This window comes from Trematomus bernacchii, unplaced genomic scaffold (genome assembly GCF_902827165.1).
Source record: "Trematomus bernacchii unplaced genomic scaffold, fTreBer1.1, whole genome shotgun sequence".
Lineage (NCBI taxonomy): Eukaryota > Metazoa > Chordata > Actinopteri > Perciformes > Nototheniidae > Trematomus > Trematomus bernacchii.
Window position 1 is genome coordinate 884,272 of NW_022987776.1, and position 13,079 is coordinate 897,350.

The following is a 13,079-nucleotide window of genomic DNA, read 5'->3' on the forward strand; positions in this document are numbered from 1 at the left end:
TTACGTCACAGCGTATACCTCAGCGGAATATCAAAACAACGGCCCAGGGTGCAAAACGCATCAATGAAAGCGACCCTCTACCACACAAAACAACACCTGTAAATAACCCAATTTGTGTTCTTTGAAATTGAAAATGATATTGCATTGTGTTTGTTACTTTCGTTGCAGTTGTATGTCTTAAGTGTAAGTTGGCATGCTTTTATTTTGAAGGCGAGTTTACGCTGTTGACAGGAAGTTGTTGTTGCTATGGAAACAAGAAAAGCTTCACAGCGGGCGGAACTTGTCATAAAGTCCGCGATAATAAAACCCACCCATTTAGAGGGAAGATATGATTGGTCAATTGTACTGTCAGTTGACATTACTCTCTCGTTCAGTTACTATAGCAACCCTCTGTGAATTCACAGCAGGACCAATCAGCTCCTGTCTTCACCTCGCAGAGACGAGCTTCTTTCATTTAACCCTTCACATTCCAACAGAAACTGAACAGGCAGATTCTAAGGATTTATTTATTTGGAAATGTTATTTTAAATACAATTAAATCAAGTTATTTTGGTAAAACTAATGAAGAATATAACTAAAGAAATATTTAAAGGGGACCTATCATGCAAAATGCACTTTTGTACGTCTTTTCTACATGAATATGTGTCCCCGGTGTTCCAGGGAACTCACCAAGTGTCAGAAAACACAACCCTCTCTATTTTCCTCCATACCCAAATCTCTAAAAAAAGGGGCTGCAACGGATCTGATAAAAACTGATCCAGATTTGAACACTGTCCTGACGTCAGGACGGTGGCGCTACGGCTATTGGGCCAACTCCACCAATCAGGAGGAGACAGCCACGGCCATTGCCGTTCCAAAGCGCTGGAGACGCTGTAGTACATATGCCAGGCCTGTAGGTGGTGCTGTTCTGCCCTTATCTGCCTTTACAAACACAGAGCTAAAAAATGTCAAATTGAGCAAAATGAGGCATGGCTAAAATGCATGATCTGTTTGGTATTTTGCAAAAAAAAAGTATAAATATTCCTTATATAGGTATGGTCCTACACTATATTATTCAAATATAGCATGATAGGTCCACTTTAAAGAAAAATATTATTCTTATTTTATTTTTTTTAAATGTTTTTAAATATTATTTTGCAGAATATCTTAGGGCCTAGAGGGCCCTGACGGCTCGCCACTACCCTTTACTCTTTTTAATCTGATCCTCACACGTTCAAATGGAATAAATGTCCAGCTGGGTCAGCTGGGCCGAATGTAATGAGCCAAAACAAGAGTTGGCCTACTTCCTCTGACTCTGAGTGTGGAGAACAAAGAGAAACAGGAACCATCAGGAGAGGAGACTCTTCGTTAGCGTTAGCGTAGCATCTTTAGTTTTTTCTTAGGATTTTACATTTTTCCGAATTTGTACTATTTCCGTTTAAAATGCTTCTTAATCATCAACAGCAACATTTTAAATCTAAATAGGTCAAAGTTTGCCCCAAAGATACAGACGTCTGCTTCTTCTGGGTCTAGATTTTATGGAGTTTAACCTCAAAAAGGACCTTTTCTGCACCTGAAAACCTGTCTGAGGGAGAAAAGTTCACTACAAGAGACGATGTCTTTAAACCCCACGGGTCACTTTATTAACATTGAGGATTGTTCCTTTTCTTGAGGTGACGGCGTCATAAAACATGGCATCAGACTTTTAGAGCTTCAGAAACGACTTCGATAAGGCCCTAAAGAATAATAATACGTTTAGAAAGTGAAGAAAGACACATTTTAAACAAAGACACTCTGCAGGAAGAAATATTATTTCAACCTAAATGTCAGCGAGGCTACATAATCAAATAAAGCAGATCAAAATGTCCTCTGCAGAAACTCAAGCACTAACCAAACGCAGAGCTCCAGGCAGGACTCAATATTCATGGAAACAATATTCTGCTCTTTATTCATTTATTCTGGCTGAAGGAAAGATTACATCCGGCTCCATTTCACATTTAAAATAGCCACTAAATGCCACAAATTAAAGTTATGTAACATGTCAGAGCAAATGTTCATTTCTGGCTGAATGCCGGTGCAACAGACGGGATCATTTCATTATTTCTTTATTTCTCAGCCAACTGTTAAACGCTCTCATCGACCCACAGGTCATTCGTTTGTTTATTTACAGCGAGCTGATGAGGAGGATTTAAAGGGTTCCTGTTCATGTTTTCATGTATTATATTATATTTTGTATGCTTGTAACGATTGTTATTATTCAAGTTTGTATTTGATGTCTTTGAACGCATTCTTGGGTTCCTAAAGAGGCTCAAAAACTCAACATTTTGCATCTAGTTTTGTGCAAAAAATAGCTATCTAAAATGTGTTTGTGATTGGACGTAAGAAAAGTGCATAAGCCACGCCCACTTTCATTACATTTGGTAGCTATGTGAAACAGAGCAGAGATCTGTACCAGAAACCCTAAATATCACTTCTTCACATGAAGAGATTTATGGCATTTTTCTAGAGTTTTTTAAGATTCAAATGTTTCCTTCTAAAATAAATACTCTTGTTTTGGTGAGGCGTGTTTCAATTATGGAGCTAATCAGGGCCGTCCCTGGCCAACATGAGGCCCCACGCAAAGTTATATGATGAGGCCCTCTGTTTCGCGAGCGTCGACGGGGGGGGGGGGGAGGGGGGGGGGGGGGCTAGTGGAGGCTCAGTTGAGGCACCCTCCTCAAGGTGAGGCCCCACGCAGTCTGCATGACCGGCCTGTAGGGAGGGACGGCCCTGGAGCTCATTTCACCTTTCATTACAAAGAAATAGGGTTTTTGGATCAAGTTATACCAGAGAGCTCACAGGAAGTCACACTCTAATGTCTGGCACTATTTCTATTCTATTTGTATTAACGTGCACATCTCAAAACATTCTCTTGCACTATTTGATCTGTTTCATTTGTTCTTTGTCCTATATATATTCATGTTGCTCTGTTGGAGGAGGACTTCAGTTTGTCATTGACACATCTCCACTGTAGCTGCTGAGCTCATGATGAGAGACTCTACCTGCGGTTCTACCTGAAGCATCTCATATATTATAATAATATATAACCCTTTGCTGCTCGACCCGTACTAGAAACCCAAAATGTCACGATTTATGGCATTTTTCTAGAGTTTTTTAAGATTCAAAATTCCTTTGTTAAGATTCCTTACAAAATAAATACTTTCTATCTTGTGTTGGTGAAGCGTGTTTAAATGTATGGAGCTCATTTCAGCTTTCATTAACAAAGAAATAAGGTTTTCTGATCCAGTAGAGACACGGTACAGTATGCCAGAAAGCTCACAGTCAAACTGACCTGAAGCATGAGATGAGATGAGATGAGATGAGATGAGATGAGATGAGATGAGATGAGATGAGATGAGATGAGATGAGATGAGATGAGATGAGATGAGATGAGATGAGATGAGATGAGATGAGATGAGATGAGATGAGATGGAAATGTCTGCGTGGCAGCAGCACACTTTACAAAGACAAGGCATTGTACAATGGAGAAATGAAAAGACTAGAAATAAAGAATCCAAAATGTAAACGTCTCACATAAATAAAATAGCATGAGAAAGTCAAAGCGCCTGTCCTACCTTGTGGCTGTACGGAGCTTCTCCCAGGTTGATCCCGTCTTTAGAGAGTCTGTCTCTCAGCAGGACCTTCAGCTTCAGTTTGGGGTACGTCACAAAGTCGTTGCAGTGGGACAGTTTCAGGTTGTGTTTCCCGGGACATGAAGACTCGTGAAGTCCTGATTTTAACTTCCTGTCTCCGTCCAGAGTCTCTAAAGTGAAATAATAACCCGCTGACTTCCTGTTCTTCCCGTCCTGAAGCCGGTGAACGGCGGTGAGAAGTCTGTGTCTGTGAAACTGGATCTGAACTCCGATGGCGTCCAGATCTGGATCCCCGATCTGTTTGCAGACCTCCAGGTCATCGTATCCGTTATCCACAAAGGCCTCCAGGTACTGAGCCAGGTGCAGCTTAGAGAGCCACTCCAGGACCAGACAGGGACCCTGGCTCATCTTTAGAAATAAGGTTTATAAAGTAAAAAATACCTTAAATCCTCCACATCTGTCAGAGCGTCCGGATTACAACACTGTGGAGAGATGAGGCTTATGTTAGGGACGCTTTGTTGGTGTAGGAAGTGAGACATTAACAACATGTTGGGTCTATAAGATGTCAGAGAAAGTCAGAATCTGAGAAAATAAATCAAAATATGTGAAAAATCTTAAATTTGTGAAAAAGTAAAGAATCTGAATTCTGATCAAAAATGGAAATTTGAGAAAAAAAATGATCTCAGATTTATTCATTTAACTTGAATCTGCACTTTCAGAATCTGTAACCAGGGATTTGTTGACTTCCTCCTAAAGGTCTCATCTTTAGAAAGTATTTAAAAAGTCTGAAGACCTTTAATGTGAATCTGAATACTTTCTTCTTTACTCAAGTACAAGATCTGAGTACTTCTACTTTTACTGAAGTACAAGATCTGAGTATTTCTACTTTTAGTCAAGTACGAGATGAGTACTTCTACTTTTACTGAAGTACAAGATCTGAGTACTTCTACTTTTACTCAAGTACAACATCTGAGTACTTCTACTTTTACTCAAGTACAAGATCTGAGTACTTCTACTTTTACTCAAGTACAAGATCTGAGTACTTCTACTTTTGCTCGAGTACAAGATCTGAGTACTTCTAGCCCTCTATATATACATCCATATTTTAATTGTATGGGTAATTAGCACAGATTTGTAAGTTGAATGTATTAACATGCATTTGTATCCCTCAGATTTAAAAAGTTTAAATCGTTAATTGACACTAATGATCAAACACACATTTTAACTTACTTCCTCTCCTCTCCGCCAGGTGTGTCCGGTCAGTTTCAGAGAGAAGATTTAAATCCACTTCTCCACATTTCTGTGCAGTTTTCCTCTCAGAAACACCCGGTGAAACCCCGGCTCTCCTCAGGCTGCTTCCCCGTCTTTGTCCCTCTCATCCCGGGTAAAAACGCTCCGGCATGTCGGTAAAAAAAACATCCATCCGGAGCTCAAAATTAAATAAATCCAGAGCCAAAATGTAACATATAAACAACATCAGAGTGAACATAAACCGTAAAACATGTGATGAACCCGGTGATAGAGCAGTATTCTCGGTTCTTCTGGAGCTCCTCTCCCCAGTCCTCTCGCTCTGCTTCCCCGGCAGAATGAGCTCTTCCCCGGCTGCTCTCTCTGAGGAGCCCCGCTGCATCACGGGAGCTCCGGAGCACCAGCGACACCTGCTGGGGGTTCTGGGAAATGTAGGAATACAAATAAAATGAGATATATAATTAAAAAATGAAATAGATACAAAACTGATCTGATAAAATACATTAAAAATAAATAAAACGAACCTTTTTCTTGTGGGGAATGTAGGAATAAAATAAAATTAGATATATGATTAATACAATAAAATAAATACACAATTAAACCAGTGATAAAATACATTAAAATTGAATAAAACCAACTTTTTTCTTGTAAATAATAATCATGTTTTATTATTTAGGGGTAGGCTACCAATAACAACAAAGTCACCTGTGACCCACGTGACACCGGTGTTGTCAGAGGATCTGTTCCTTTCATCTTCTCGCTGTGCGAGAGTACCGTGGCTACATTCTTGTAGCCTACAGCGTTCAGTTTAGGCGCATTTCCACTACACGGCCTCACTCGGCCTCGCTCGGTATGGCTAGGCCTCGTTAGGACTGGCTCACTTTATGGCGCATTTCCATTACAGTTTAGGAACTGGGGTAGTATCTATAGTAACGCAGTGTAGGCGGAGCCGTGACGTCATCTTCAATGAGAACCCCAGAAAAACAACACAGCCGTTAGCTGTTAGCACTCAGAGCTCACAGCTCCTCATATCTGTTCAGAAACTAGACAAAAGTTAAACAAGTACAAACCACAGACTGTCTGTGTCATGGTGAATACAGTCGCTGCTTTATTTATGTCTCTATAGGCCGTTGTTGTGAGTGTGGACGGTCGGAGCAGATACTACGTTAGCTTAGCCAATCTCCATTTAGAAAACACGCATTTTAAAAGGTTTTTCGTCTGCCGTCTGTCTGCAGACTTGTCAAAGCATTAATTCATGGTTTTTACTAACCGGTATCAGTATGTTGTTACTTCGGCATCATTTTGAAACGTGTATTACAATTAAATCACGGTCAAATATGTTCATCTTGTTGTAGTTGTAGCCCCCTTGCCAGCGATTCTCTCTCTGGCTTAGCATACTCAGCCCGACTCAGCCTGGTTGTTCCTGGCCCTAGAACCACGATTTTATGGGGCCAGAAAAACTGTGAATTAGGACCCGCTAGCCGGTACTAAGCCAAGTGGAAACGCAACCAAAAACGGGCCCGCACGGCTCGGCACGCTTAAAGCGAGCTCCGCGCTGCAGTGGAAACGCAAAATGGCGCGTTTCCACGTTTGATCTGAGGGATTTCTCTGCATGCAGCTGGCCGTGTGCAGCTTCGCGACTGATTCAGTCGGAGCCGCGGGTTGTTGACTCGTCCTCCAGGAGCTGTGGCCGGCCCCGCACCCTCTCCCAGCTAAGTTGTCCTGATTGCTGTCTTGTTTATTGTTTGGCTTAGACTTTCTGGTGACGACAGTGTTCCCGCTTCCTCTCCCATAAAGTTGCCCTTATTGTGCTCTTTTGTAATTTCTGCTTGTGGCGTTGTGCCCGAGCTATCATGAGCATTTTGAGTTTCCAGCTTTAGCTGCGTTTCTCGTTTTATTTAGTTAGCAGTAGCGTGGCTCAGCCCAGTGTTGTAGTGAAGTCACCAATTCACGAGTCCAAGTCACTCTCGAGTCACCACTCTTCGAGTCCGAGTCCAAGTCCGAGTCACCCAAGGAGTGTCCGAGTCGAGTCCGAGTCCGAGTCATCATTACCTGTGTTCGAGTCCGAGTCCAAGTCCGAGTCACCCAACGAGTGTCCGAGTCGAGTCCGAGTCATCATTACCTGTGTTCGAGTCCGAGTCCAAATCCGAGTCACCTAAGAAGAGTCCAAGTCAAGTCCGAGTCACAAGTCTTCATGTATTAATCTTCGTGGATATGTGTGTTGAAAGCTGCTCCTCTACATTGCTTTCATCCTGTCATGTTATACTAATGTGTCTATTGAACTGCTGTGAAGCCAGTTTGGCTACAAGTCTTGTAATAGTACTATACAAATATAAAGCGTATTACTAATATTATTATTATTATTATTATTGTAAATGACCTATAATATGTCTAACTATATTTAAAATTAGTTACCTTTTAGAGAAGTGATTATATTTGTATGCCAATATTTTCCTATGGTAAAGTTTTCGTTTTGCACTTTTATTTTGATAGTAATAAGATCGAGACTCTTATTTTGAAGGAACTTTTACCGGTTAAATCGGTTTACTGATGAAGATTAAGCCCCAGAAAGCACATAGCTACTTAGCATGCAAAATGTGCTTTCGTGTTATCGGCTGAATCTTTATTGATTAGATCACGTTACTCTGATGATAGTGTTCAAGACAGCCTATATGTCTGAACTCGATGTTTAGAGTAATGTGTTACGGAGCCTTCTCTTCAATCTTTTTTCCACATAACGAGCATTTTGCGCTGCTCTTTTCCAATGTGGAAGCAGAATGTGTGAAAGCATACAGCACGATGCGGGGTGTGTCTCTAGACATCTTTAGACTGGAACAGCGGGGCCCAGTACGTGAACCCGCCACGCAGGTGCACATGCCAGGATAGAGGACATCAGACTCCAGAGAAAACTTGCTCGAGTCCGAGTCCAAGTCGGAGCGTCAATGTACAAGTCGAGTCCGAGTCATCGTGGGGGGGAAAATTCACGAGTCCGAGTCCAAGTCATCGTACGCCAGAATTCACGAGTCCGAGTCCGAGTCCAAGTCATCGTGCGCGAGAATTCACGAGTCCAAGTCCGAGTCGCGTCAATCAGTGCACGAGTCCGAGTCGAGTCACGAGTCCCGAAAATCGACACTGGAGTCCGACTCGAGTCCGAGTCCAGGACTCTGGCTCAGCCTAACTATATCGTTGTTATTTACTGCTCCTAGTACTAGACTCCTAGCACTAGGATGGGTTAGATGCAGAGAACATCTTCACTGTGTGTGCTGCATGCTCTGCATGTGTGGCCATTAAAGAGGGTTTCATCCCTCCCAATATTATATTATTGCTAGTGTGCAGCCGTTTGGCCGACACTTTTAAGCACTGGCCACGGTTACTACTGTAACTACGGTTCTATGCCATTCTCTTCTTTAGAAGCTAATTATCTGGCCTTAAATTTGTGTTATTTGACTTGGACTTGCTTCGGTTGCCGCACCTCTGCTTGAGGATGCCATGTCACTAGCGGCTTCGGCCAGAGATGGAGTACTCGAGTCCTGGACTCGGACTCGAGTGCCGATTTACGGGACTCGTGACTCGACTCGGACTCGCGCACTGATTGACGCGACTCGGACTTGGACTCGTGAATTCTCGCACACGATGACTTGGACTCGGACTCGGACTCGTGAATTATCGCGTACGCTGACTTGGACTTGGACTCGGACTCGTGAATTTTTCCCCCCACGATGACTCGGACTCGACTTGCACATTGACCTCCGACTTGGACTCGGACTCGGACTCGAGCAAGTTTTCTATGGAGTCTGATGTCCTCTATCCTGGCGTGTGCACCGGCTGCGAGGCGAGTTCACGTACTGGGCTATTCCAGTCTAAAGATGTCTAGAGACACACCCCGCATCGTGCTGTATGCTTTCACACATTCTGCTTCCACATTGGAAAAGAGCAGCGCAAAATGCTCTATGTGGAAACAATATTGAAGAAAAGGCTCCGTAACACATTACTCTAAACATCGAGTTCAGACATATAGGCTGTCTTGAACACTATCATCAGAGTAACGTGATCTAATCAATAAATAAAGATTCAGCCATAACATGAAAGCACACGGCTACTTAACATGCAGAATGACGTCATTTTGCATGCTAAGTAGCCATGTGCTTTCTGGGGCTAAATCTTTATCAGTAAACCGATTTAACCGGTAAAAGTTCCTTCAAAATAAGAGTCCCGATCTTATTACTATCAAAATAAAAGTGCAAAACGAAAACTTTACCATAGGAAAATATTGGCATACAAATATAATCACTTCTCTAAAAGGTAACTCATTTTAAACATAGTTTATTTATATATAATAATAATAATATTAATATTAGTAATAAGCTTTATATTTGTATAGCACCTATTACAAGAATTGTAGCCAAACTGGCTTCACAGCAGTTCAATAGACAGATTAGTATAACATGACAGGATAAAAGCAATGGAGAGGAGCAGCTACATTTCAACACATATATCCACGAAGATTAACACAGGTAATGATGACTCGGACTCGGACTCGACTCGGACACTCCTTGGGTGACTCGGACTTGGACTCGGACTCGACTACGACTCTCCCTTGGTGACTCGGACTTGGACTCGGACTCGAAGAGTGGTGACTCGAGAGTGACTTGGACTCGTGAATTGGTGACTTGACTACAACACTGGCTTCGGCTAAACCTCTTCAATGAAGGGGTGGAGGACGGGGCCCCGTTCACTCCCGAGGAGGCTTCCCACTCCTCTGCTCAGAGCTCTCTGCAAGGCATGGAGGACGCCTCCATGGCGGCCATTATTCGTGCGGTCCTGGCACGCTTGCAGCTTCAGGTTCCGCAAGCCGACTCGGCTCAGGCTAGTGGCCTTCTTCAGGCATAACCCTGCCCCTGTCACTCTCACTGTTCCTCCTTCAGAGGAGTACCTGAGGGAGCTCCATGCATGCTGGAGAGACACCAGGGCCCTCTCCCACTCTGCTGCCATGCAGGGTCCGGCGAGGGTGGGGCTGGGTCGCTTGCCATCCATTGAGCCTGCCATCGCCTCCCCGATTCTGGCTCCTGATGAGGCTCCAAGGCCTGATGCCAGGTGCCCTCGGCCTCAGTGCAGGGTCACAGACGAACTGCTCTGTAAGGCCTACGACGCAGCGGCAAGCATGGGTCGTAACGGGAACTCCCTGTCCCATCTGATGCTGGCTGTCTCTACCTCTCTGCAGCAGGCTCCGGCCGAGCCTTCTTTGCTGGGCCTCAGTGATGCATCACTGCAAGCCTTTGCCCTAATGTCTAGGGAATTGGGACGAGTTATGTCCTTATTGGTGCAGACTCGTCGCCAGGTTTGGCTTGCTCAGTCACCACTGTCGGAGACATGTCCTCCGTAGTGTGCCAGTCGAGCCAGGGGAGCTGTTTGGGGCAGCTGTCCTGGAGGCACTGGAGCGTGCTGCCCAAGCTAGGCGGACCAGGCAGCAGCTCTCGGGTCTTCATAGGCCTGTGCCCACTCCCAGCAGGCCCAGGGGCCCCTCTAGCAGCCCCACTCAGCCACCAGCTTACAGTGGTGGTATGCGGAGGTCCCAGCGGCCCACTCAACCGCCTCCCGGTGGCTTTCTTGCCCCCGGTCGCCGGCCTTCTAGGCAGCCTCGTGCCTCAGAGCCTTACCGGCGCCCCCCAAGGGGCTCCGGAGGCCGGGGGGCTAGGCCCCGAAGTCTCGGGGCCGGTCGTCGGCTGCTTTTCCCAGCAGCAGCTCAGTTACTGGGCTGCCTGTACTTCCGACCCTTGGGTGGTTCCACCTTAACCCAGGGGTACGAACCGCAGTTCCGGCCCCTAGCCTTCGGCCGGGTCAAAATGACAGTTGTCAGCGATTCGGCGAAGGCCTTAGCTCTGGCCCAAGAGTTGTCCGTCCTCTTGGCCAAGGGCGCAATCGAGCCAGTAGACCCTCTGATTCAGCCGGGGGGTTCTACTCTGCGTACTTTCTCGTGAGCAAGAAAGTCGGCGGATTTCGTCTGATCTTGGACCTCAGAGGAATCAACAGATTCCTGAAGGTGCTGCCATTCCATATGCTGACCACAGCACATGCACAGGGGGAGTGGTTCGCACTGCCTACTTGCCTACTTCCACGTGCCGGTTGCATCTCACCACCGGAAGTTCTTGAGGTTTGCCTTTCAGGGCCGACACTATCAGTTCCGGGTGCTTCCCTTTGGTCTCTCCCTCTCTCCAAGGGTGTTCACCAGGGTCGTGGTGGCAGCTCTCGCACCCCTGCAGGCGCAAGGCGTGAAGGTCCTGCCGTATTTAGACGATTGGCTGGTTTCGCCTTTTATCTCACGTAGCCCGGTTGGGTCTAACAGTAACACCAGGAAGAGTTGCCTGGACCCTTCCCAACAGGTCACTTACCTGGGGATGGTCCTAGATTCGGCCGCCATTAGGGCCTACCTGTCACCTCGTCGTGTGGACGACATTTTCTTCTTCTCATCTTCAGGCTGGGCAAGATGGTGCCTTACATTCAGTTCCTCCGGCTCTTGGGCGGACTGACGGCTGCCTCAGCCGTTGTGCCCTTAGGCCTGCTGTCGCTGCGCCCCATGCACAGCCTTCACTTGGACGCCAAGTGGCACAGGCACAGAAGAGTCAGGGTGTCTCAGCGGTGCCTCCACTCTCTGTCCCGCTGGAGGGACAGGGCCTATCTTTTGATGGGTGTGCCCAGGAGCGCCATCCCATCCCGCCGGGAGACTGTCACTGCAGATGCATGTGTCTCAGGGTGGGGTGCAGTGTGGCAGGGCAGGACTGTTCAGGGTCAGTGGTCTGCCAAGGAGGGTGCACGCCATGTCAACGTGATAGAGCTTCGGGCTGTGCAGCTTGCACTCACGCACTTTTTACCCCAACTGGGGGGCAAGCATGTGCTTGTTCCTTCGGACAACATGCCCACTGTTGCCCAGACTGCAGTCCCTTCTAGATAGCGGACGTTCTCACTCCACTTTGAGAGTTTAGGTGGCTGCTATTTCTGCCCGACATGTTCGGGTCGACGGCGCCACGATGGAGGTGCCACAGGTCAGTGTAAGGGCGTATATCGATGCTACTGCCTGTATACGGCAGTCGGAGCAGCTCTTTGTTTGCGATGGCGGCACTAAAAGAGGTTGGGCCCTCTAAACAGCGGCTGCCCCACTGGGTTGTCGATACCATCTCACATGCCTATGAGGCCAGTGGCCGCCCCCTGCCATCAGGGCTGAGATGCCACTCTACAAGGAGCATCTCAACATCTTGGGCTGCCCTGAGAGGGACGCCCCTGGAGACCATCTGCACCGCGGCGTCGTAGGCGTCTTCTGGCACGTTCTCCAGGTTTTATCGGGTTAATGTCGCCACTCCCCATCCTTTGGGCGTGGTCCTTTTGCCGAGCTCCGCTGCTTCCAATAGTGAGCAAGGGCTTGGATTCTTCATGACATGGTTGGTATAAGTCATCCAGTGCTAAAGCACTGCCTCTGGCGGTCAGTAGGGACAAAATAAAATGATAGTTACGTCTGTAAGTACGGTTCTATGAGTCCTGGATGACCGCCAGAGTATCCTGTCACTCAGAATTCTTGTGTGCTCGCGAGAAGATTCTGGGAACAGATCCTCTGACGACACTGGCAGGTGTCACAGGTGACTTTGTTGTTATTGGTACTCGAGCTGCGCATGCAACTACAAGATCTGAGTACTTCTACTTTTACTCAAGTACAAGATCGGAGTACTTCTACTTTTACTCAAGTACAAGATCGGAGTACTTCTACTTTTACTCAAGTACAAGATCTGTGTACTTCTACTTGTACTCAAGTAAAAGGTCTGAGTACTTCTACTTTTAGAATATTTATAATAACAATAATTATAATTATAAGAAATACATACAAAAATCGAAATAATAATAATCAATTCTTAATAAAGCGTAAATCAAACACAGGAGACAGGATCAGTTTTACATTTATTTCCCATTGCACAATAATATCTATATATCCTGTATCTACAGTCTAAACTTTGTGGCAGCAGATTAAGTCGGAGACATCCATGTGAAATGTATTTTAATAAAACTGTACAAAAATGTGCCGAATATGAGAAAAATACTGCGTCTCCACAGATCTTCATCCCAGAGGACGGAGGGACGTACGGCAGAAATAAATAAATATAATATCATTTATATATAATCTCTCACACAGGAAACCTTCAGCTTTGTTCAGGTGAATACACACATCTGCAGGAG

At 45.6% G+C, this 13,079-nt stretch overlaps 1 protein-coding gene across 1 annotated transcript; it reads right to left on the bottom strand.

Moving 5' to 3' along the window:
* Positions 1-1,641: 1,641 nt before the first annotated feature.
* On the bottom strand, positions 1,642-5,157 carry LOC117497107 (sterile alpha motif domain-containing protein 5-like). Its single transcript, XM_034148998.1, has 3 exons — positions 4,842-5,157; positions 3,594-4,093; positions 1,642-1,715 (listed from the first exon to the last, which is right to left on the bottom strand). The coding sequence occupies exons 2-3, from the start codon at positions 4,017-4,019 to the stop codon at positions 1,677-1,679; spliced, it is 465 nt and encodes a 154-aa protein (XP_034004889.1). The 5' UTR covers positions 4,020-4,093; positions 4,842-5,157; the 3' UTR covers positions 1,642-1,676.
* Positions 5,158-13,079: the final 7,922 nt, after the last annotated feature.

Coding starts and splice junctions, on each gene's coding strand:
- LOC117497107 (XM_034148998.1), bottom strand. CDS start 4,019: ATGAGCCAGGGTCCCTGTCTGGTCCTGGAGTGGCTCTCTAAGCTGCAC. Junction 1,716..3,593: donor AAGCTCCGTACAGCCACAAG/GTAGGACAGGCG, acceptor ATTATTCTTTAG/GGCCTTATCGAAGTCGTTTC.